Raw genomic sequence first — 23,896 nt, 5'->3', positions numbered from 1 at the left:
CCAGCTTGACCCTTTATTCTAATGTTTGAGGTAAATGATGAGGTAGGTAAAAGCATAAGATTGTTTTAAAAATAAATCCTGGAATCATTTTAACATGGGCGTTTAATCTGTTTCTATGTAATGTCATTATATTAAGTTGGTCTTCTGACATACGTTATGCTTTTTCCTTATGATTTTGGCTGTTTCTGCTGCCTGCTAAATGGCAATGTTTTATTGCCTTTTGTCTTCCACAGTGATTTGGACATGATATAGCCTGTGTTCTTGAAATTGAACAATTATTATAACAGCAATGCGCTGCAGAGAAATCAGAGAGTGAAGATAAGCAAAACGAAGAGAACATGGCCAGAATCCCACCTGCCCCTCCACACCCACTATAGACGGGTTCATGTGTATCTTCCAAATATCTTCTAGACGTATAAACACATCTGAGTATAAACACACAATGGGATCCCCTGGAGAAGGAATGCTACAAATCTGCCTGTGACCTGCTTTGATCAACATACCGTGTATCTTTCCATGTGAATAAATAACTTTCCCCTGTATAACTTTTCATGACTGCAAATGTGTGCATTGAATGGGTGTAACATAATTTCAACAGTTCCCCTATTGTGGACTTGTTTATGAGCCCTTTGTCATTTCTAACAATATTGTGATGAACAGGCTTGCTAATACCTTACTCTTTGAGCACATTGTTACTTCTGCAGGATACATTGGAAGTAGAGAAATTACCAAATCAATAGGTGTGTGCCTTTTTCAGGCTTTTCCTGTGTGATGCCTAACTGCCTTCAGGACACATTACACCAAATTCACATACCATTAGCATGAGTACCTGACATTGCTTTGACCTTTGCTAAATTTTGTTTCAACTTTTATTTTAGATTCAGGGAGTGCACGCACAGCTTTGTTACCTGGGTATATTGTGTGACACTGAGGTTTGGGGTACAAATGATCCCGTCACCCAGGTAGTGAGCATAGCACCCAACAATGAGTGTTTCAGCCTTTGCTCTCTTCCCTCCCTCCCCCATCTAGTAGTCCCTTTTTTTTTTTTTTTTTTTTGCTGCCACCTTTATGTCCATCAGTACCGAATGTTTAGCTCCCACTTATAAGTGAGAACATGCAGTATTTGGTTTTCTGTTGCATTAATTCACTTAGGATTATGGCCTCCATGACTTTGCTAAATTTATAAAAGGTGAAGAATCACACATACCCTGTTTTACTTCGTGTTTCTTTAATCACTGGCGAAGCTCAACATTTTTCATGTGTGGTATCAGCCCACAAGTTGACCCATAGTGGTCCCCCCCGGCCCCCGGTAGTCCCGCTCCTGTGTAATCCACCCCACAGTGAATCAGGGATGGTCTGGGGGCCAACAGAACACCGCAGAAATCATCACTTCTGACCCTAGGCTACAAAAGACAGTATTTGTTTCCTGTAATTCACATGTTCCTTGTTGCTGAACCTGTGCTCAATTTTGTGAAAGGTCTTCGGATGCCTCTGCCTCTCTCCTGAATCGCTTTTGCCTCCCTCCGCCGCAGTCTTGGGAGCCTTGTACCAGAGGGAATAGGTGGCTGAGATGGTAGCCCCATGAGAATGGAGGCCTTCTGCCAAAAGCCACAGCGAAGTCGAGGGCTCCAGTCAACGTGTGTGGGTGGCCAACCATCCCGGGACTGCGGGGTGAGCCAGGGCACAAGCCTCTCAGCGCTAACTCTGGGGACAAGCTGGTCATCCTATACATGAGTGAGCCGTCTGGGAAGCAGAGCCCGGTCCTAGTCAAGCCTTGAGATGACTACAGTTCCAGCCGACAGTGAGTGCATGACCTGTAACACCCTGGGGCAGAACCACGCGGCTGAGCAGTGCCCAGATTTCGGATCATCAGACCCTGCGTGAGATCCTGAGTGCTTGTTGTTTTAAGCTGCTAAGTTTGGGGGTAATTTTGTTCCACACAAATAATACATTATGTTTTTAAAACATTTTATAAGGATTTAATATGTGATAAAGGTGATAAATTTACCCTTTGGGAAAAGTGTAGGAACAATTGGTTTATCCTGGGGAAAAGATAAAGGTTTTCAATCAAATGATCACCAGATGTACTGAGGATGTCTTGAAAAGAAAGCCACAGACCTACTGGAAGAGGGACAGGTGTGTCTTGACAGAAGCTCACTCCTGCTCAGGGTCTTTGGCCTTCGACACACACCTCCCTTGACCCCTGCCCATCATCCTTCAGGTCTTGGTGGAAACGACGCTTTCTCCAGAAGCCCCGCACAATCTTCTCAGCCAGGTAGAGGCTGCCTGGTGGAACTCTCATGGCTACGCCATCTGCCGTATTTTGCACACTCATGAGTTACATAGGCGTTTGTATGTTTCATGCTGTCTTCCCAGATAGACTGCGAGCATCCTGAGGCCGGGGATGGTGCCTGTGCTGTGCACTCTCTCATGCCCAGCTGCCTGTCAGTCTGCAGTGCCTTAGATGGGGCATTTTCCTCCCGCACTTCCTGGTTCTTTGACACGGGGTTTTGAAAACTCCACTTGGCAGTGTGTGCTCCCATCAGGGCTCTTCTGCTTCAGCTTCCACCTGCAGTGCTGTGCCTGTGGGGTCCACATGCACTACCCACGCCCCGGCTCCAGGAGTTGCAGCCGCCTCCTTGGCTAGGGTTTGCTGGGTGTTTTGGAATTGACATAACCTGAAGGAACAACGCAAGGGGTGCAGCATGGCCACGCCCCGAATGACCATACTACATGGCATCTGAAGACGCCATGGATTGTAAAACCCATCCAGATGTCAGACACGTTCATGCCTGGGAAAAAAAGACCATCTCAGAATTGATGATGTACGTATTTTCTCAATCCAGCTTCAAGGGCCTGAGAGTTGTAGAAATATTTCCCAGATGGGCAAAAGCTTGCCTGCCCTTCTAATTTTCAGGGGTACCCTGTGTTCTGGTCATTTTCATTTTCTGAAAGGTATTTAGTGAGAAGGCGAGAGTGAGTGACTCAATGGCTGCTAGCAAGCTGTCATGTTAAACCAGTTTTTAATTCTCTTCAGAGCCACACCGTCCTCCAATAACTCCCTCTTTCTTCTGATAGTTTTAGTGCTTGACTGGCTGTATATAAAACACAGAAGTGAAACCAACCAGAAAATAATCCAAAGGCCAAATGGCACCTTATGCCAGTCATTCACTGATACTTGTGGAATGGCTCAGTATGTGTTTGCTACTTAAAAACTCAGCCTCAATCTCCTAACTCATCATGTGACTAAGAACGCCTGGCCTCCTGGGAATGCAGCCCAGTAGGCTTCAGCTTTATTTCACCATCTATTCTCTCTGAAGGCTGCTACCTATGAGGCTTCATCTACATAACAAGAATCTGGACCCCCACAATTCCCCTTATCTTAATGCAAGCATTTCTTTCTACTGACTTCAAGTCTTGGGACAAAGCTTAACTCTTTCAACAGGTTGCCAATCAGAAAATCTTTGAATCTACCTATGACCTGTAAGTCCCTGCTCCAAGTTGTCCTGCCTTTCCGGTCGAACCAATGTATACCTCCCATGTACGGGTTTTTGTCTTTGCCTGTAATACCTGTCTCCTTATAGTGTATATAAAACCAAACTGTAACCCAAAAAATAAAAAATAAAAAATAGAAACTCAGCCTCGATCTGATTCCCAGGATTACGATTCTATCAGCAAGTAATTGATCCCTGATGGCAAGAATCAAAGCTGGTGAAACTCAGTGCCCTCATGAAGAGTTCATTCTAGTGGGGAAAGACATCCAATATGCAAATAAATAAACAAGTGAATGAATGAATGAACCGTGGCAGGAAATGTATCAGTTGCATCTCACCATATTTTTAAGCTGTGGTAATGAATCCCTAAATCCCATAAGTTACAACTGTAGACACTACTTCTTCCTCACATAATATGAAGGAGGCCACAGGATGGCCTTGGCCCAGCCCCACAGGCCTTCTTGCTTGCTCCAGAACCCAGTCTGAAGGGGCAGCCCTGTCTGGCCAATGCTGGGCTCACAGCCAAGGGAGAAGCATGAGACAGATGATCTCTCCCATGGGAAGGCTTCTGCTTGATGTGGTGCTCTTTAGTCCACTTGTGTACCTCCCAAAGGCCAAAGCAGGGTTCAGGGCCAAGTGCAACAATGGGCTGGGCAACAGAGTTCACCTTCAGGGAGGAACTGCAAATCCCATTGCAATGAATGGGAAGAAATATTCTTTGCAGGGAAGAGTTGATTGCTGGGAACAATAATCTAAGCAGCCATAAGTTTAAGTGACGTAAAGATAATATATCAGGGAAGGAGGCTAAGGGGAGCCAGGTGTGTGAGTGTCATGGGGTTAGAGGGGTGCCACAGAGAAACTGACAAACTTACAGGAGGAATAAACAGGTGATGTTCTGACGTTAGGATCGTGATGTATAGTGGAGACTGCTGGCTAGTTACCAAAAACCCATTTCCTCATCTTCCTGGGTACACAGACTTTTCCTGGCCACTGTTAACAGTGAGGTGTGGCCATGTGACTGAGGTCCAGCCCATGGAGTGAGAACAGAAGTGATATGTGCCCTGCCACCAGGAGTCCAAGGACCCCAAGGTCCTAGGGATGGTGGAGCCACAGACGGAAGGAGCCTGGGTCCCCAAATCACCATCCGGCAGAAGGACATCTACTTCGGATCGTGAGCAAGTAAGCTGGAGTGCAATGGCGCGATCTCAGCTCACTACAACCTCCGCCTCCCGGGTTCAAGTGATTCTCTTGCCTCAGCCTCCCAAGTAGCCGGGACTAGAGGCGTGCACCACCATGCCTGGCTAATTTTTGTATTTTTAGTAGACGAAGTTTCACCATGTTGGCCAGGCTGGTCTCGAACTCTAGACCTCAAGTGATCTGTCCATCTCAGCCTCCCAAAGTGCTAGGATTACAGGAATGAGCCACCGCGCCTGGCCAAAACCAGGGATTTTATGGTCTTTGGAAACCCACTGGTAGTGACTTCATAGTGATGTCATTTACGGTGATGTTGACCTAGGTGGGCTCTTCTGGGAGAGAGACTTCCCAACATGGAGAATGGTGTATATTGGCAAATATGAGTCATGAGGGGCTTCTTCAGGTGTATGGAAGAGAACTGCATATGGGGAAAAAGAATGAAAAAGGAACTGAATCCCTTTGTCTGAAAAGCAAACACAATTAGAGAGGTAATAACTGGAATAACCAACTGAGAGAGTGCTAACAACTTTGAAACCACCAGCCCTTGTACTTGGAGGAATTCCCCAGAATACCCTAGAGGTAGAGGCCCCTTTGGAGAGGGCAGAGTGTGGAGAGCATGGGTGAAGGGATGAGGGTCTTCCCTTTCTGACCATCGCTTCCTCCAGGAAAGCAGATCAGATTCCACCATACACTGATGAGTTTCAGAAACACCTGTCATTTCATTCAACAGAATGGCAGACCTGCCACCCTGCCATTTATCTGGATTTGTGTCTTCAAGTCTTCCTGTTTTCTACATGCCTCCCAATTATTTACTGACAAAGGAATGAGTTGATCCTTTGCCCTGTTTTGTTTTTCATCTATTACTTCAACCTCGTTTCCTTTTCAACTATAATAGGAAGAACAGGTGCTTCTCAGTTGTAGGTGGCTTGGCTGTCTTTGGCTAATATTAAGAAACCTCAAGCAAGAAGTCTAAATATTGATCATTAATTTACTGAAACCCTCTGTATATTGAATGTTTCTTGACTTCAGACATCTCTGAAAAGTATAGACAAATTTGTCTTCATATTCTGCATAAACTTTTTATTATGGAAAATTTCAAATATACATGATAGTAGAGAAATTTGTGTAATGGATTCCCATGTATGTGTCACTGGCCACAACAAATACCAACATAAGGCCAACCCTGTTTCATCTGCATCTCCTTCCCCATTGAATTATTTCAAAGCAATCCCAGATATCCTCTCATTTAATATGTAAAGTTTTTATAAGATACTTATTTCCAAGAGATAGGGGCATCATCTTTTCAAAATACCATTATAATACCAATTAGCACCATTGTTAGAAATGAATAGCAACTCTTCAGTATCATCTAATATCCACTGGGTATTCACCTTTCCCTGGATTGTCTCATGTATGCATTTTTCCTGTTGTTTTCTTTTAATCAGCATCTAAACGAGGTCTGTGCATTGCATTTGGGTGACATGACTCTTAAGACTCTTAATCTACAATCATTCCAAGTTCCCCTTTTTTTCCTTGGCTGGATGCAAGGAAATTGTTAAATGCCTTGCTAAATATGATGGCTTCATCCTAGTACTAGTTAATACCTAAAGGCAAAATACACATTTGTGGTAAGGCTTTTTGCTTACGATAATGGATATAATTTCACATTTCAAAGTCTCCTTGGTAATTGTGAATTTGGGGCAGATCTGATTAGATCACTTTTGTTTTAATTTGTACTAGGTTGTTGCAAAGCTCAGACGAGCTCTGCCATTTTCTTGCCATTCCTTTGGGCTTATATTATTAGTCTTCAATTCAGTTAATGTAGCTTCTTTTCATTCACTTTTTAAAACCACCTGTTCAGGCCGGGTGCAGTGGCTCATGCCTGTAACCCCAGCACTTTGGGAGGCCGAGGAGGGCGGATCACCTGAGGTCAGGAGTTCGAGATCAGCCTCGCCAACATGGTGAAACCCCATCTCCACTAAAAGTACAAAAATTAGCCAGGTGTGGTGGTCTGCACTTGTAATCCTAGCTACTCAGGAGGCCGAGGCAGGAGAATCACTTGAACCCAAGAGGCGGAGGTTGCAGTGAGCTGAGATCACACCACTGCACTCCAGCCTGGGCAAGAGAGAGAGACTCTGTCTCAAAAGATAATAATAAATAAAAAATAAATAAAACCACCTGTTCCGCTTTTAAGAGCTAACATTTTATGTTTTAAACCACCCATCTTTTCACATTAACATCTATGAAATCAGTTTGCATTTTATAATCAATGGTGATAGTTTAATAGGTAGCATTTTCTTTTACTATTTAGTAAACAGTGGTGCATCTTACAAAGAGGTCTTAGATTTGATTAAATATACTAGTTTATTTAAACTAGGTAATATAAAGGGCCCTTTCTATGGAAGTTTTACTCTTCTTTCTGAATAGTAGGCCACCTCTACAGGACAGATATGCTAAAGAAGGTAGACAAATCCAAGCCTGGCCAGGAACACATGAGCCATTCTGAATCTTCAGAATGGAAGTAGTTTAATACAGAATCAGAAGCTTACATGGCTCCTGGAAGGCAGGGGCTAAGGTGAAGGAAGAAGTTTCTAGAAATCCAGGAGTGCAAGAGTCACAGGGAAGCTCCCCTGCCCCCAGGTGTCTCAGCTGCCTGCACGACTGAAGGGGGCGAGTCTCAAGATGATATCCAGAGGCTGCTGGCAAACCCCGCATCTGCCTCCTGCTGATGCTCAAAAGCCTGTCCTGTGCAGTCACCAGAAGGAAACGGCTTCTCCTCACCTCCCTCCTCCCCAAATCAGGGCACAGGGTCTCTTGGGGCAGAATCTAAGAATCCATGTCTACCGGTAAAGAGTGTGGCAAGTGTCACGTTCAGGCTTTATGCCTCTAAGGACAGGGAGAAACCAAGAAGGGCTGGGATGGTGGCAAGTACCAACAATGTTCAGCACTTTAGAACACATCAGTGAATCCGTACATTAACTACAGAAAAGCTTAATCTTTTTCCTCTTATGTGAATATAAAAGGAAGTTGTAAGATAAGCTGGGATGGTGGCAAGTACCAACAACACTCAGCACTTTAGAACACATCGGTGAATCCATATATTAACTACAGAAAAGCTTAATCTTTTTCCTCTTACGTGAATATAAAAGGAAGTTGTAAGATATGTGTCCTGCTCCCAACGGATTGATTTCTGCCCCTGTGGAGTATGTGCACCCACTCCACCCCTGACGTCAGTGGACTTGAGCCTCCGAAGCCAGCCAAAGCCAGGTGGAGGAGTGAGGCCAAAGGAGGAACAGGGCTTGACAAGGCCAAAACCCTGCCCTGGCCGCCCCCTTGTCCCTGAGGGATTATTTCCACAAATGCATGTGCTTAAGGGCTTCAGTTCTATGGCAGGAGAACAGGACACACCATTACTGATGCATAAGGACACGTCACTTATGGGCACTTGGCACTGACTCATATGCTCTGTCATAAGTGCCCTGACGTTCTCCTTTTCACGAACACTGGTTTGTCTGTTATGTTGAGGCAGCTCGAGGGGAGGAGCTAGGCCCCTTGTTTCTTAAAGATCTCCCCTCAATGCTGATAGTATCCCTAAAGCCAGAAAGGTGATCCCATAACAAGAGAGTTGCCTCTATTAGAGCAGGGGGAGTGGCCAAGCTCAATTTGAGCATGTGCTAACTACGGAGCGTCGCTCTTAAGGTTTAGTGGCATCAACCTGCTGACAAAATAGGGCCAAACAGCCACAAGAGGAAGAACTGTCCCCCATGCATTCCAACAGCGGGCTATCACTTGCACGTCCTCTCAAACCTAAAGCTCTCCCACATTGCCTGGATCAGCTGCGGGGGACTTTGTGAGCAAGCCCCAGCATCAAGCTATAGCCCCAGAAATTTTAACCTACTTCATGTATTCAGCCAACTGCGAGGACAATCCCTTCTGCAGCTTGAAAAAGCAGTGCTTTTCCTCCCAATTACACTGTCACTACTCACAGTATTTACTTTTTACTTTTGAATGTTACAGAAGGGCATGGTGTTTCTATGCCTGCAGAGGGAGGCCTTGGTTTAAAAGTTTGGGAAATCCCACTCTAGAACATGTACTGTAAGACATTTCAACAATAAGAAATCACACAGACGAAAGACTAAAGCAAATGTTAGGTGTGCCCAGAAGGTCATAGAGCTCAAGATGCAGAATTCTGCAGGTTACAAAGCATCGAAGGATGGAATGAGAGGTAAAGCCAGAGGAAGATCATTTCATATCTGGAAAATTCACAGGAAGGATAATATAGCATGATAGTCTGCAGACTAAAAGTTTACAAGCCAGATAGGAGAAAAAAAGGAGCCACGAATTACTCAAGTCTCAGATCACTCAAATTGACACCCCCGTTCCAGTCACTGAGCATCACCCCTGGAGCCTCAGTCAGGGCCCTGTTGTCTCCAGTGAATCACAGGACACGCTGCTGGTGAGCAAGAGCAGTGAGGATTTCTGGGTTCCTCAGCTGGAGCCGCAGCTCCTGGGGTCGGGGTAGGGGCCAAATAAGTGAGGCTATGCAAAACCCCAGTCCTCCAAGGGCATCCCACCGGGGCAGCTGGACCATCTGAAGGCAGAGGGCCAAGAGCAGGTGCATGCAGGAGGCGGCCTCTGGCCCCCAGTGGTAAAAGAGCAACCACAGTTGCCAGCCAGGTGTACAGGCTCAGATGGGATGAGACATCTCGGGGCACGGGCATTTTCTAGCACTCTCGCATCACTGATGATATCATAAATAACAAAGGCTCTGAGTACAGATACAGCTCATCGACTGAACTTCTTACAGCCCCCCTGGGGTCTCATTGAAGACCCCTGTAAGAAATCAGCCCTTGGTTCTTAGGCATCCTGTTTAGCATTAGAATCTGGGCAGGTTTTAAAACTCAAGTATTTGGACACGGAAAGCCACAAACTTACTAGACTGGCTCTGTTCCAGTTCCAACAAATATACACTTTAATGTAATGCAGTTAACGGTAAATAAAATCACACCTGAGGCTTTGAATGAATCGTTTCGATTAACTTTATTAATATTTTAAAATATGAAAACTGTAAAACATAGTATTTATGTAAACACCTGAGGACTGTTCAAGTGGGTACAGCATCTTCATACAAACAACTTGAAAGAAGACCAAGTTTAAGTAAGAATCTTTTGACATATAAGGAATAACATAAATGAAGCTATTCTTTAAATAGTTGCATTCATGTCTAAAGTACATTTGGTTTTCTAAAAAGAAAATGTACATTCTTGCCCCTGGTGAATATTTTATTGGCATTTACAATAAATGGCTAATACTTTTATAACTGATTCTCATAGCTTATAGACGTTACATCAAAGTTACACAAAGTAATAACAATAAACATATAGCACCATTTCCTCTTCAAAGTTCTAACTTATAAAATAAAGCCCCAAACATGGCTGGGCACAGTGGCTCATGCCTGTAATCCCAGCATTTTACAAGGCCGAGGTTGGCGGATCACCTGAGGTCAGCAGTTCGAGACCAGCCTGACCAACATGGAGAAACCCCATCTCTACAAAAGTAGCTGGGCGTGGTGGTGCATGCCTGTAATCGCTGAGGCAGGAGAATTGCTTGAACCAGGGAGGCAGAGGTTGCAGTGAGCCGAGATCGAGCTATTGCACTCCAGCCTGGGCAACAAGAGTGAAACTCCATCTCAAAAAAAAAAAATAAAATAAAATAAAATAAAGCCCCAAACAATAAGTCTGAACTAATATATCTCTCAAAGTGTAGCAGAATAAATGGCTCAGAACTAAGCAAATTAATTAGAAACATTGCATAGGACAGAGAACTTCCCTGTATGGAAACGAATCTACAGATTGTTTCATATCCCCTGAAGAGTAAGCTGAGAGGTACTGGTGATAGCAAACGATGGACATATATTTTTTACGAAATCGAAACATCTAACTATATACACAGTTCATCGTTACCTCTGTGGCAGTGCAAAGTGCCAGATTAAATTCAAGAAAAAAGAAGATTTACTTGTGTGTAAACCTACAGGTATAAAACAATATACAAATATGGTAAAGTACCATATGAGGAATAAACACATATAATATATATCTTCAAAAAATTTGGACACTGGTATCTTCATATAGAGATGTAAGAAAAGAATGCCTAGTTAAATGTCCAAGCTTAGTGAAAATACGGAAAGTTTTAAAATAATAGGTATTTTACTGAAAAAATTTAATCTTACTCCATCCAAACAACCCTCGTAGTATAAATATCTCCTGCATAAAATGACAATTCTATCCTATAATTTAAAAAATTTATCAAAAACTGGTAAGAACACTTTATGAAAGCTTATAAGCTTTATAAGCTTGCTTTTTTCCTTTAAATATGATCAAATACAACATACAGAGAACTAATAAAAGGAAAATAATTTATATGGCTATTCCCTTTCTAGATATACTGATAGAACATGAACAGAACACCACAGAGTATCAGACAAAACATCTGAGAAAAGATGATATCTACAGGTGCACCTTTAAATTCTCTGGTGAGGAAAAATTCTCATGGATTTAATTATAGAAGTTATCAATCCCTGATATTTTCCCCTTTGGGATTTAGCTGTTTTGGTTCTAGATATAAAGATTAACCAAAATCAAAGGTTTTTCTCTGTTAACTACATTAAGTATATTTGTAAACTGTACAATGAAAATTTAAAAAGACATAAAGAACTGCCAATTTGAAAATGCCAATACTAACATGTTAAATGCTTTTTAAAGAAGTAGACTGGGGGAGAGGTGGCTGTGCCTCCCGAGGCTGGTTGGTGACTCCAGGAAAAAAAAAAAAAAAAAGTTGACTGAACTGTCAATACAGTTCTGCAATTCTGATAAAACACTTTTATAGGAACTGTCTACAAAACAAAAACTGCTGAGAAATACTTTTAAATTAAAATGTTAACAGTACACCTGAGAATTATGTCCAATCTAAACTTACGCATATTTTTTTCAATTGTATTTTCCTTCTTTAAGTTTTTCAATGTAGTAACACAGCTTTAATGCTGGCCCCAGCTTCAGCCCCATATACTTCATCATCACATCACTCTTGAGTAGGAACAGAGCCTTCCCATCAATTTCCTACAGAGAGAAGGAAATCATACTCATTAATAATGCTTTCATATCAAGTTATTTATACATAAGAACATGTAAAATAGAGCAGCTGTATACTCCGGATATATATTCTCTGAATATGCTTTATTTCCTGAAAACTATTAAAAATATAATTTATATAGTGAAGCATCATTTGATAATTTATGAATTTAGTTTAAATTTTAAGAAAAAGAAAATTTAACCTTGTATCTTCAAAAAATGTCCCAAGTATCAAACAATCTGACTTTAAATACTGTGTGTTAAATAAAATACTAAACATATCTATGACAAAGGGTCAAAAACTATTAATGGTAGAAATGAATTTCAGATGGTCAATAACTTTCTGAGAAGGGCCAGGAATATGTCAATAGCAATGCAAACTGTAAATGTGCTATACAGTGTTGTCATTATGTTGAAGGCTAATCAGTTAGTTGTCTGAAGCTGGTTAGATGCTAAAACTAATTACTGATTTTCTTGCAATAGTGAAAAGGGTACCTCAGATAACAGATCACTCATTTGATTTGTTAGAAAACACTGAAAATATTACTTAATAGTCATAAGGCATCCTCCTAAAATTCTTTATTACCTTAACCAATTTATGTTATGGAAGCATATTATTTGGTATTTGTGAGTTCCTGTTTAAAAGGATGTACTTAATCTTATACAGTTGCTGGATTCACTGGAGGAAGGCCACCCTGTAATAGCCTGTGGTCAACCCCTCCTACTCATGGTCCTGGCGCTGAGCTGGGAGCAGGTCGGGGAGGATCCTTGTATCTGTCGTTACAAAGGGGAGGTACACCTGAGAGTTGCAATGCTGAATCATTGTATCTTGAGAAGGTGAAGCAGTTTGTATTTTAAGCACCTGCATACTCACTTAAAGAACAAACCATTAATCTACCATTTAAGGAACTAATATCTTGGGAAAAATAACCTTTCTCACATATGGAAAAATCAGTTGATAGGGTTCCCCCACCATCCACACAGCATCCAAATGAAGGGCCTGCACAGAGGTCATTCAAAGGCATTACGGCAGGAAAACCGGATCAAAAGATACATTACATGTTGCCTGAAGAGGTCGGCGAGGGGGCCTGATATCTGAGGATCTGTATGTTTCATAAACTGTATCACTTCATCCACAGACCAGGTTGAAGGGTCCTTAGAGAAGCCTTGTTTCAGGACACTGGGATCAGGTACAGCTATATAACTTGGAGCTTCAATGGGGGGGAAAAAAGACAAATCATACTTGACCTGATCATTATCCTGAAAGAAGAGATGTTAGGTAGGGAATAATGGTCTCATTCCTGGAACCTTCTGTTAAGTTCCCCAACAAGGTCTCAAGACTCCAACTGTGAAAGCTTATACAAAGATGATGTGAGGATGGCTACATAAGAGCATCCCATCTGACCTCCCCCAAACAACAAAAGCAGGTTCAGCAGTTACCTTAAAGCTTCAAAGATCACAAAACAGACTAAGCAATCCAAGGCCTCTTTGGCCACAAGCAAACACAGCAAAAGACCTGTTACTTGGGTAAAATTAGGTTAATCTAATCTAACCTATGACTTCTCTCTTAAGTCTTCCAAGGAATTTCAATCTCTCTCTATCTGTCTAGATTAGGTTTATTTTACTAGCTAAATCCGATGGAAATTCCCCAAATTTACAGCTGGTTTTGTTTTTTTTGTTTGTTTTGTATTTTTGTTGCTGTTTTGGTTTTTTTGAGACAGGGTCTCGCTCTGTTGCCCAGGCTGGAGTGCAGTGGCACAATCACAGCTGGAGTGCAGTGGCACAATCATGGCTCACTGCAGTGTTGACCTCCTGGGCTCAAGTGATCCTCCCACCTTGGCCTCCCAAGTAGCTGGGACTACAGACACATGCCACCACTCCCAGCTAATCTTTATATTTTTTGTACAGACAGGATTTATCCATGTTGCCCAGGCTAGTCTCAAACTCCTGGGCTCAAGCAATCTGCCCACCTCAGGCCCCCAAACTGCTGGAATTACAGGCATGAGCTACCACGCCAAGCCAAATTTAGTTTTCTAATTGCATAAATGTGTTCATTTTAATCAAATAATTTCAATAATCCCATTATTTTTGATAAACAAAGTAGTCCTTTTACCAAATCTCTCTGATGTATCCAATAAGAATATTTTTAGCATCACTTTACTCTTTAGATTTCCTGTCTCTCATGGCTTAAATGCCTATCTGAATTTTTTTTTTTTTTTTTTTTTTTTTTTGAGACAGAGTCTTGGCCTGTCACCCAGGCTGGAGTACAGTGGCACAATCTCGGCTCACTGCAACCTCCGCCTCCTGGGTTCACACCATTCTCCTGCCTCAGCCTCCCGAGTAGCTGGGACTATAGGCGTTCGCCACTATGCCCGGCTAATTTTTTGTATTCTTTAGTAGAGACGGGGTTTCACTGTGTTAGCCAGGATGGTCTCGATCTCCTGACCTCTTGATCCGCCCGCCTCGGCCTCCCAAAGTGCTGGGATTACAGGCGTGAGCCACCGCGCCTGGCTGCTTATCTGAATTTTGAAGAAAACAAGATTATTTTCTGCTACGCTAGGTCAAAAATAACTTTAACATTTAATTCCTTTATAATGTTTAATTGCATAGTAATAGATATTTTGGTTGAAGGTTTATACATTAAAAAAATACATAACTGAGACATGAAACAATTTAAGTGCTCATATCTCAAATGGTCTTAGCTGCACTCTTTACTAAGTTGTGATGAAATCTGTGTCCTGACAAGTATTCATTTACTCAACCAGAGCCCTTAACTCCCTAAAGTTAGTGTGTGATAACTGAAGTGAATTTTGTACTTAGCTAGGAAGATTTGTTTCTCTAACCAAGGACCGTCAACACAAATCAGATGGTTTTTTGTGTGTGAATTAGCCAAAGGAGTACCCTTTCTTTCCTACCCTCTGGGCTATGGCCATTTTAGAAGCATTTTAAGTACTTACCTAGGGGAAAGGTAAAGAAAAACAGAAAATAAAAGAACTTATAGTGGTTAATTTTTTGTGTGTAGCTCTGAATTTTATTTCTTTCCAACATCACAATGATGATGTGAAATAAAAACTCTATACCAAAATATATTCTTCCCTTCACTCAGAGAAAAAAATGTTGGCCATATCTACAGAGAAATTCTGCTGGGCTGTATCGACCCAAGTAAAAATGATGATGCTGTAGACCACGCTATGCCTAAGGCATTCTGACAATTTAGACAGAAACACCATCTCCTTTAACTCAACAAAGACACAATGTAACATGAAAAAAATCATTGGCAAAGCTAATCATATCTCTAATTTAACTTATATTTTTGTGGAATTTCTGGTTTCTGTCATAATCTGGTACATTTATGTTTTGAATAACATGTAACTAGTTTTACAGTTTACTGCAGATAAACTATATGTAAAAAGATATGATTTGGGGTATAAAATTAATTTTATACTAAAAATAAAACCATAAGATTTTCTATTTTTAGTCTATTATGAAAATATAATTTAATTGGGCCTACACCTTCAAAACAATCAGAGACGTTTGCAAGCATTACATTACTGTTATTCAAATAATTACATGAAACAAACTAATCATGTGAAAAATAATCAAAGTCCAGTCATGCTTTTCTCCTGAACGGCTCTGTCTTATATACACTGGCATATCAATAAATATTTCTAGAATAAGTATAATGAAAGTATGAAAGTGATCTGATTCCCCCTGACATCACTGGATTTCTTTCCTATAATAAAGATCAGCAATATTTTTCATTCGAATAATGGGACAAGGCAGGACAGGAAATTGTGTGAGCATCACTGGCTGTCAGGAGTGGAATCAGCTCTAGGTAACAGTTCAAATGCCTCAAAAATAATAGTAATGGCACCTGTAGACAGTTTCTAATGGAAATAAGTATCTGTTCTTGGGAGATGTAAGTAGTACAGAAGTTAGGAGTACAACCCTGGAGTCAGAGTGTTTGAGTTCAAGGACTGGCCCAGCCACTTTTTAGCTGAGGGACCTCAGCCAAATGACTTCAAATTTCTCACCTGAAAATGCTTGCCAGCACCTACATTTCAAGGAATTGTTGTAACAGTATAATGTAGGAGGCCATATGAAATATTATATGCCTGGCATATGTCAGATAGTGATGAAGATGATGATTATTTCTATTACCACTAAGTAAATTATTAGAAAGCAATGTTATTACTATTAGTCTCTACATTCCTAAGAAGACCAGAAGCCAGCCTTCTGAAGCCCCAATACTGGCTACCTTAGCACAACAGTGTTTGACATACATTTCGAAGTGAGATACTCAGCATTAGAAGTAATCTTATACTGAGAAGGCCTATCTTCAAAAGGTCAAACTTTGTGAAAATACTTTAAAATGCAGGGTATACTAGCCCTTATGGAATAAGCATCTATTGTTAGACTCTGCAAACCATGTCACTCTAAAAGCAGAGAAAATCTCCAGAAGGGATGGGGCTGACAACATTAAATGTGTCATGGGATGTGCACAGTGTGGCTGCCCATAGATAACACCCATGATCAAAGGCAAGGGTTCCCACTTCCTACACTCCTCAACCTCGCCTACGTGCCTACCTGGAGAAAAAGGACAAGACACTTATTCCCAACCTCACTCTCCTGCACCCTTAATCCTTCAAAGGTACAGGATATTAGCCCTCTTTGCACATTGAAGGCTGTTTTGGCTCTTTCTTTCTTTTTTTTTTTTTTGAGACAGAGTTTTGCTCTTGCTGCCTAGGCTGGAATGCAATGGCGCCATCTCGGCTCACTGCAACCTCTGCCTCCCGGGTTCAAGCGATTCTCCTGCCTCAGCCTCAGGCTCCCGAGTAGCTGGGATTACAGGCATGCACCACCATGCCTGGCTAATTTTGTATTTTTAGTAGAAACAGGGTTTCTCCATGTTGATCAGGCTGGTCTCGAACTCCCAACTTCAGGTGATCCGCCCGCCTTGGCCTCCCAAAGTGCTAAGATTACAGGCGTGAGCCACCCCGTGCCCGACCTGTTTTGGCTCTTTCTAAATGGCAACAGGATGTTGCCCTACTTATACACGTCATGTCTTCCTGGTGGGTCTGAGGAAGGATATGGAGAATGAGGAAATGGTGTGGCTGTGGTAACAAGATGCCAGCCCGAATCCAGGAGTCAACACAGGCTAAGGCCAGGAAAGGTCTCAAGAGAGACTAAGAAAAGTGTACAACAGAAAGGAGAGGGACTGTCTTTCCAAGCCTCAGAGTCATGAGAGGTTTGTGAGTCCAGACAGTACCCAAGCAAATGATAAATTACAACTGCTCAAGCACTACTAATCTGAGAAGTCTCTATCAGAGACATGGTTGGTGATCCAGATCCCCAGAGACAGTTCTGTGCTGTCAAGAGGATTGGAGGATCCATAATGGTCTGACCTGACAGTGATGTGAAAGGGAGGACTCAGCCTCCCAAATTTTAGCACTTTCTCCAATGTGATACTCTCAAGGGATGCTGTTAGGTATGAACATCTCAAGGCAAAAGACAAACACATTGAGAGCCACTATTTTTGAACATACCTTCACTTTTCCTCTGCATTTGGAATTTAACTTCATGGGGACTGCTCTTGGGGGATGATTTGTCCCCATCTAGTAGTGAACTTGTGGTGCCTGGCACACTTTGAGAAAAATCCTGGGAGACTGAAGTATGAATATACATAGGATTTCTACAGGCAGGATTCAAACAATTTCCTGAATTTAGTGATGAGCTCTTAGAATCTTCTGAAAGATTTTCCTCTTTGGGAATGGCATTTCTCCCAGCAAACAATGGTTCTTCTACAGGGAAAAAGACAAAGGAGGCTATCTTCAATAGACTTACAATTCAAATACTACTAAAAGGAAAAAAATTTCATCCCTAGCAAGTTCACTTAACTTGTGCTATACTGAACCACAATGCTCTAACACAAAGTTCATGGCTATCCCCTCCTTGGTATGGATGCATGCACTGATTGATTGAGACAGAGTTTTGTTCTTGTTGCCCAGGCTGGGGTGCAGTGGCGCAATCTTGGTTCACTGCAACCTCCACCTCCTGGGTTCAAGCGATTCTCCTGCCTCAGCCTCCCAAGTAGCAGGGAGTACAAGTGCCTGCCACCACGCCCGGCTAATCTTTTGGGTTTTTTTTTTTTAGTAGAGACAGGGTTTCATCATGTTGGCCAGGCTGGTCTCGAACTCCTGACCTCAGATGATCCACCCGACTTGGCCTTCCTTGGCATTTATATTAATGGACATTGTCCTACAGTCCAAAGTGATTGCATATCACCTATATTTTTCATAGTAACTTACTATCATTTGCCAGTCTTGCCACCAAGACTATAAACACCTCACTAAAGCATTTGTTTTTAGAAATGCAGTTCTTCATTACTATTTGTTATAATATGATCATACAGTTGGTTTCTAACATTTGTTTACTACTTGGGCAGTTAACACATTCTCTGGAGAAAGGCAGCAGGTTTTTCTATTCTTCTTTCTACCAATTTTTAGCAATACAAAAGTGAAGGAAAAAGGTTATTAGGTTATTATAATTTTTTTTTTCTATGGAGAAATAACAGCCGTGCACTTCTGAAGGGAATGAAGTGTTCAACAAAGCTGTCCAAGTAGTAGCCTAACTGCCAAACTTATTTAGGCAAATTTACCTCTCTACCTCCAATACTACCACCCCAAGAGTATACACAAGTGGTAGCAGAGAAACATTTCTTCCCAATCCTGGGAGGTGTAAATGCTATTTACCTTCAGATGCGTACTCCTTTGTTTTGGGGAGCTTAGGAGAGAGAGGAACAACATATGGTACAGATTGCTGAGGAGATCGTTTGGTACTTTGCCTTTCTGTTACATCTTCTTTTGCTGTTCTCAAAGAAAAAACAGTTGTCTGTTATAACGAACTAATATACTCAAGCATTTTCATATCATCAGCATGAAACACTTGTTTCTACATCATTTGCCTACAATACCTTCATTGACAACTTCTCAATTATTTGATGTTCTTGAATAACATGTGTCTATTTCATCCTATTTTATATTTTCACTGAAATAATATTCAAGAGTTAAAAGCATTTCCAGAAGGAGTATATCTAGGCTTCTTTATTCTGGGGTTATCAGATCTCTCTAAATATCTCACAAGGCAGTGAGGCAACCCATTAAAATGTGTCTAAAATGGCCTGGGAAAATTGCTCCCATGAGCCGGAGGAGTTAAAACTTCAGAGAAATTAAATAAAAGATATGGCATAATGAACATCCATTTTGTTAAGTAACAATCCTGGCTTAGAGCTACCCTTAAAACAAGTCTACTGCTTACTTATCATTCAACCAAACGCACTTCTACCTAAAGGACCACTCTGTAAAACATGATCCTGAAAGTAAAGACAGCTTCAATTATCAATTATACCCTAAGTATCAACAAATATCCTGATTTAACCTCCAACTAAAAGGACAAATAAGGTATAAGAAAAATCTTAAAAGTCTGATAGTAGACCTCAAAAGAGAAGAAAGATTGCAATGAGTATCAAAGTCAAACTTCATCTGGTTCAAAATTTCGGCTGAGGGCCACGCATGCTGCTCAAAATGTTATGATGAGTAACCTTTAGCTCAATCTAGTTACTCAGTGAATCCCAATGAGTCCGGTAGAGCTCTTACCACTTTAGTTTTATTTTTAATAATGGACTATAAAACCAACAGGCAAAACATATCTCAAATTTCTACAATTAATTAAGACATTAAATTCTAAGGAAAGAAATAATTGGCTTTTCATACCAACTTAATAATATGGAAAATTCGAGTTCTAAAATATAGTTTTCTATAAATGTTTATTTCCCTCAGAATCTTGGCAAGATTAGAAAATGTCTTCATCATTTATTTGTAATGTACTAATGCTTTATGAAAAGTTTACGAAGCTGGGTATGCTCTACTATCTGGGGCTGAAACAAATATAAATTTGACTCGACTTCTGCTTCTGGGTATTGTAGTAAGGCTAAAGGAGGAAAGTGTTCCTACAGAGATAACTAGGAAAAGCCAGGTAATTTACAAAGTATTTTTTAAATCATCAGAGAAGCACTTCCAGGATGACTGATCAAAGACCTCCAAAAATCTACTCCTTCATAAAAACATTGAAAACAGTGGCAAAAACTATAAAAACTTTTTCAAAACTCTGGAAATTAAAGACTTGCCACAATCCAAAGTGTTTAAGAAAAATGAATGGATCTCAGAAAAAAACAGCAAATTCTGTGGCATTTTAACTTGCCCTAATATAATCCCCCTCACCCCATTTTCACAGTAGCCTTGAAAACCAACACTTCACAACTACGGCAGGTATGAAAAACAGCCATGCAATAGTCACTGGATGGGGACATAATGGGTTTGGAGCTCTCCAAAAGCCCCATGCCCAGAGAACTATCACTTAGACCAGTCTTGAAGCTCACTGAAAAGCTCCCTTTCAGGGTTTGTCTTTATTTGACCTAAATTAGAGCTTGTTCTGTGTGAACAACCCCATCTCCAGGGCATCTGATGGGGGAAAATGGTGGCAACTGTTTAACTTTGCAGCTGCCTGAGACCATATTACCAGTCAGGGCTAACAATAGGTTGGCCAAAAAGCTTAAAAGGAAAAACTGGGTATAAGATGCCCCCTAGGAGACTTTGAAAAACACAGAAATATTCCTGGGAATCTAAACAGTTCACATGCATGTGCTCGGATGTATATATGCATGCCCAGGAAAGACATGAGAACACCCTAATCTTTCATCTCTGGCTGACCTTGAGGCTCTGCACAAAGTCGACTTACAAGCTGCCTCTTGGAGCACTGACGTTATGTCCCAACACACACAGAAAACCCCTTGGCCAAGGCTGGGAGATACACTGGTTCCAGGTATTTAAGGAAATTTCTACCCAATCATTAACCACATTAAGCTAAACAAGCAGACTTCAGTGACCACTCTTAACAAAGAAATACAGACTTTACAGAATTAGTCCAGGAAAAGTCACTAAACAGCACCAGCAACAACAACAAACCCTAGGGAGAAGGCAATCTGATTTCCAGAGTTGCCATATTATATGATTTTTAAATGTCCAGTTTTCAACAACAACAAAAAAATGAGACATGTGAAGAAACAATATGGTCCATACAAAGGGAAAAAAATCAGTTAACAGAAATTGTCCCTGAGGAAGTCCAGACATTGGACTTACTAGACAAATACTTTATTTTGGGACACGGTCTCAATCTGTCACCCAGGCTGGAGTGCAATGGCATGATCTCAGCTCACTGCAACCTCTGCCTCCCAGGTTCAAATGATTCTCGTGCCTCAGCCTCCCAAGCAGCTGGGATTATAGGCACATGCCACCACACCTGGCTAATTTTTTTATCTTTAGTAGAGAGAGGGTTTCGCCATGTTAGCCAGACTGGTCTTAAACTCCTGGCCTCAAGTGATCGTCCCGCCTTGGCCTCCCAAAGTGCTGGGATTACAGACGTGAGCCACTGCACCCGACCTAGACAAATACTTTAAATCAGCTATTATAAATATATTCAAGGAACTAAAAAATGAAAATCATGTCTAAAGAACTAAAAAAAGGCCAGTGTATTAGTCCGTTCTCATGCTGCTAATAAAGACATACCCGAGACTGGGTAATTTATAAAGAAAAAGAGGTTTAATAGACTCACAGTTCCACATGGCTGGGGAGGACTCACAATCATGGCAGAAGGCAAAGGAGGGGCAAAGGCACGTCTTACATGGCAGCAGGCAGAAGTGCAGAGCAAAGCAGGGAAAGCCCCTTCTAAAACCATCAGATCTCATGAGAACTCACTCACTATTACAAGAACAGCATGAGGGTAACTGCCCCCATGATTCAATTACCTCCTGCTGGGTCCCTCCCATGACATGGGGGGATTATGGGAACTATAATTCAAGATGAGATTTGGGTGGGGACACAGTCAAACCATGCCACCTCATCTCTACTAAAAATACAAAAATTAGCCAAGTGTGGGGGCACACACCTGTAGTCCCAGCACTCACTCTGGAGGCTGAGGTGGGAGGATTGCTTGAAACTGGGAGGCAGAGGTTGCAGTGAGCCAAAATCACGCCACTGCACTCCAGCCTGGGTGACACAGCAGGACTCCGTCGCAAAAAAAAAAAAAAAAAAAAGAGAGAGAGAAAAAAAGTAGGAAGTTAAAAGACAACCCCAAAGAATGGGATAAAATATATGCAAAGCATATACCTGATACAGTACTTGTATCTAGAATATACAAAGAACTCTTATGACTCAACAATAAAAAATGAAACCAATTAAAAGTGGACAAAGGATTCGAACAGACATTTCTCTGAAGGTATACAAATGGCCAAAAAGCACAAGAAAAGATGCTCATCATCAACTATTGGAAAAATGCAAATCACACCGTAATGAGATACCATTTCACACCTGCTAGAATGGGTATAATAAAAAAGATGGACAATAACAAGTGTTTACAAGGAGAACTGAAACCTCATTCACTGCTGATGGAAATGTAAAATGGTATAGCCTCTTTGGAAAAGTCTGTCAGGTCCTCATCAAGTTAAACAGAGTTAACCATATGACCCAACAATTCCACACCTAGGTTTGTACCCGAGAGAACATGTATCCACACAAAAACTTATACACAAATGTTCATTGCAGCAGCATTCCTAATAGCCAAAAAGTGGAAACAATCCAGAAGTGCATCAATTGATAAATGGATAAACAAAATACAATATAGCCATACAATAGAATATTATTCAGCCATAAAAAGGAATGAAGCACTGATACATGCTACCACATGGGTGAACCTTGAAAACATAGGGTGGGCACGGTGGCTCACACCTGTAATCCCAGCATTTTGGGAGGCCAAGATGGGTGGATCACTTGAGGTCAGGAATTCGAGACCAGCCTGGATGATGTAGTGAAACCCGTCTCTACTAAAAATACAAAAATTAGCCGGGCGTGGTGGTGGGCACCTGTAGTCCCAGCTACTCAGGAGGCTGAGGCAGGAAAATCACTTGAACCCTTGAACCCAGGAGGCAGAGGTTGCGGCGAGCCGAGATCACACCACTGCATTCCAGCCTAGGCAACAGAACGAGACTCCGTCTCAAAACAAAACAAACAAAAAAACACACTATGCTAAGTGAAAGAAGCCACACACAAAGACTGCATATTATATGATTCTATTAACATGAAATGTCTACAATAGGAAAATCCATAAAGACAGAAAGTCAATAAATAGTTTCCAGTGGTGAGGGAGAAAAGACATTGAGGGATGATAGTTAACAGGTATGGGATTTCTTTTGGGGGTGATGAAGATAGTGGTGATGACTGCACAACTCTGTGAATACACTAAAAAATACTGAATTGTGTACTTTTAAAAGGGTGAAATTATGGTATCTGAATTATATCTCAATAAAGTTATTATAAGAAAAGCATCCTCAAGGTATAGCAGTCATAGGAACTAATAAAATCAAATTCCAGAGGGGGAAGAACCATTCTAGTCTAAACTGAAGATCTCGTCATATTTTTTCCCTGTAGGAATTTGCTGACTCTTGGCACTACACTGAAAATAGAACCTGACACAGGCAGAGGGCTATAACTAGGCAAAAATAAATCAAAAAAGATTCAGCAGCTTCACACAGCTGGAGTGACAAATCAGAAACTCAAACTCATAGCTAGTTTTCCCCCATGGGACATCTGCCAAGTTCTGGAGCTATACAGGAAGCTGGGGAGTTAGGCTAAAAACTCTTAAAAGGCACGCTGAAATCTCTCGCAGTCTCACGATGCTTAAGAAATAAAGACCCACCAGGGTGAAGAGGTCTAGCTCAAACACACAAGCCACCTAAACACAAGTGTGAAGTTGTGATAATACATGAGGAAGAAGGCTGAAGAGCTGAGCAGCAAACCCCTGAAGGAGGGAAGTATAATTCCCCATAGTCTTTCAAGGTTAAGGAGCTAGGGAATTCCCAGGTTCTCAATCAAAAGCCTGGGAAAGTAACACCTGAAGAATAGCGAGGAATCAGGAGATAGACTGAGTCTTATTAAAACTGCTATTCAGCCCCAACCCAGTTCAATCACT

General features: G+C 41.4%; 1 protein-coding gene across 4 annotated transcripts in view; it reads right to left on the bottom strand.

Moving 5' to 3' along the window:
- Positions 1-9,707: 9,707 nt before the first annotated feature.
- Positions 9,708-23,896, bottom strand: part of SCML2 (Scm polycomb group protein like 2) — a 119,207-nt gene continuing 105,018 nt past the window's right edge. For 2 of the 4 annotated variants that reach the window (XM_031660499.1, XM_031660498.1), the window contains 3 exons: positions 18,568-18,681; positions 17,362-17,616; positions 9,708-11,803 (listed from right to left, as the gene is read on the bottom strand). In XM_031660499.1, coding sequence (XP_031516359.1) covers positions 11,796-11,803; positions 17,362-17,616; positions 18,568-18,681 — 377 coding nt within the window. In that variant the 3' untranslated portion in view covers positions 9,708-11,795. Of the gene's footprint in view, positions 11,804-12,874; positions 13,027-17,361; positions 17,617-18,567; positions 18,682-23,896 lie in introns of all 4 variants that reach the window. The other 2 variants (XM_031660496.1, XM_031660497.1) reach the window with 2 other exon arrangements.

Source organism: Papio anubis, chromosome X, assembly GCF_008728515.1.
Source record: "Papio anubis isolate 15944 chromosome X, Panubis1.0, whole genome shotgun sequence".
Lineage (NCBI taxonomy): Eukaryota > Metazoa > Chordata > Mammalia > Primates > Cercopithecidae > Papio > Papio anubis.
Note: the sequence above shows the minus strand (reverse complement) of the source record. Positions and strands in the feature narration are given on the sequence as shown.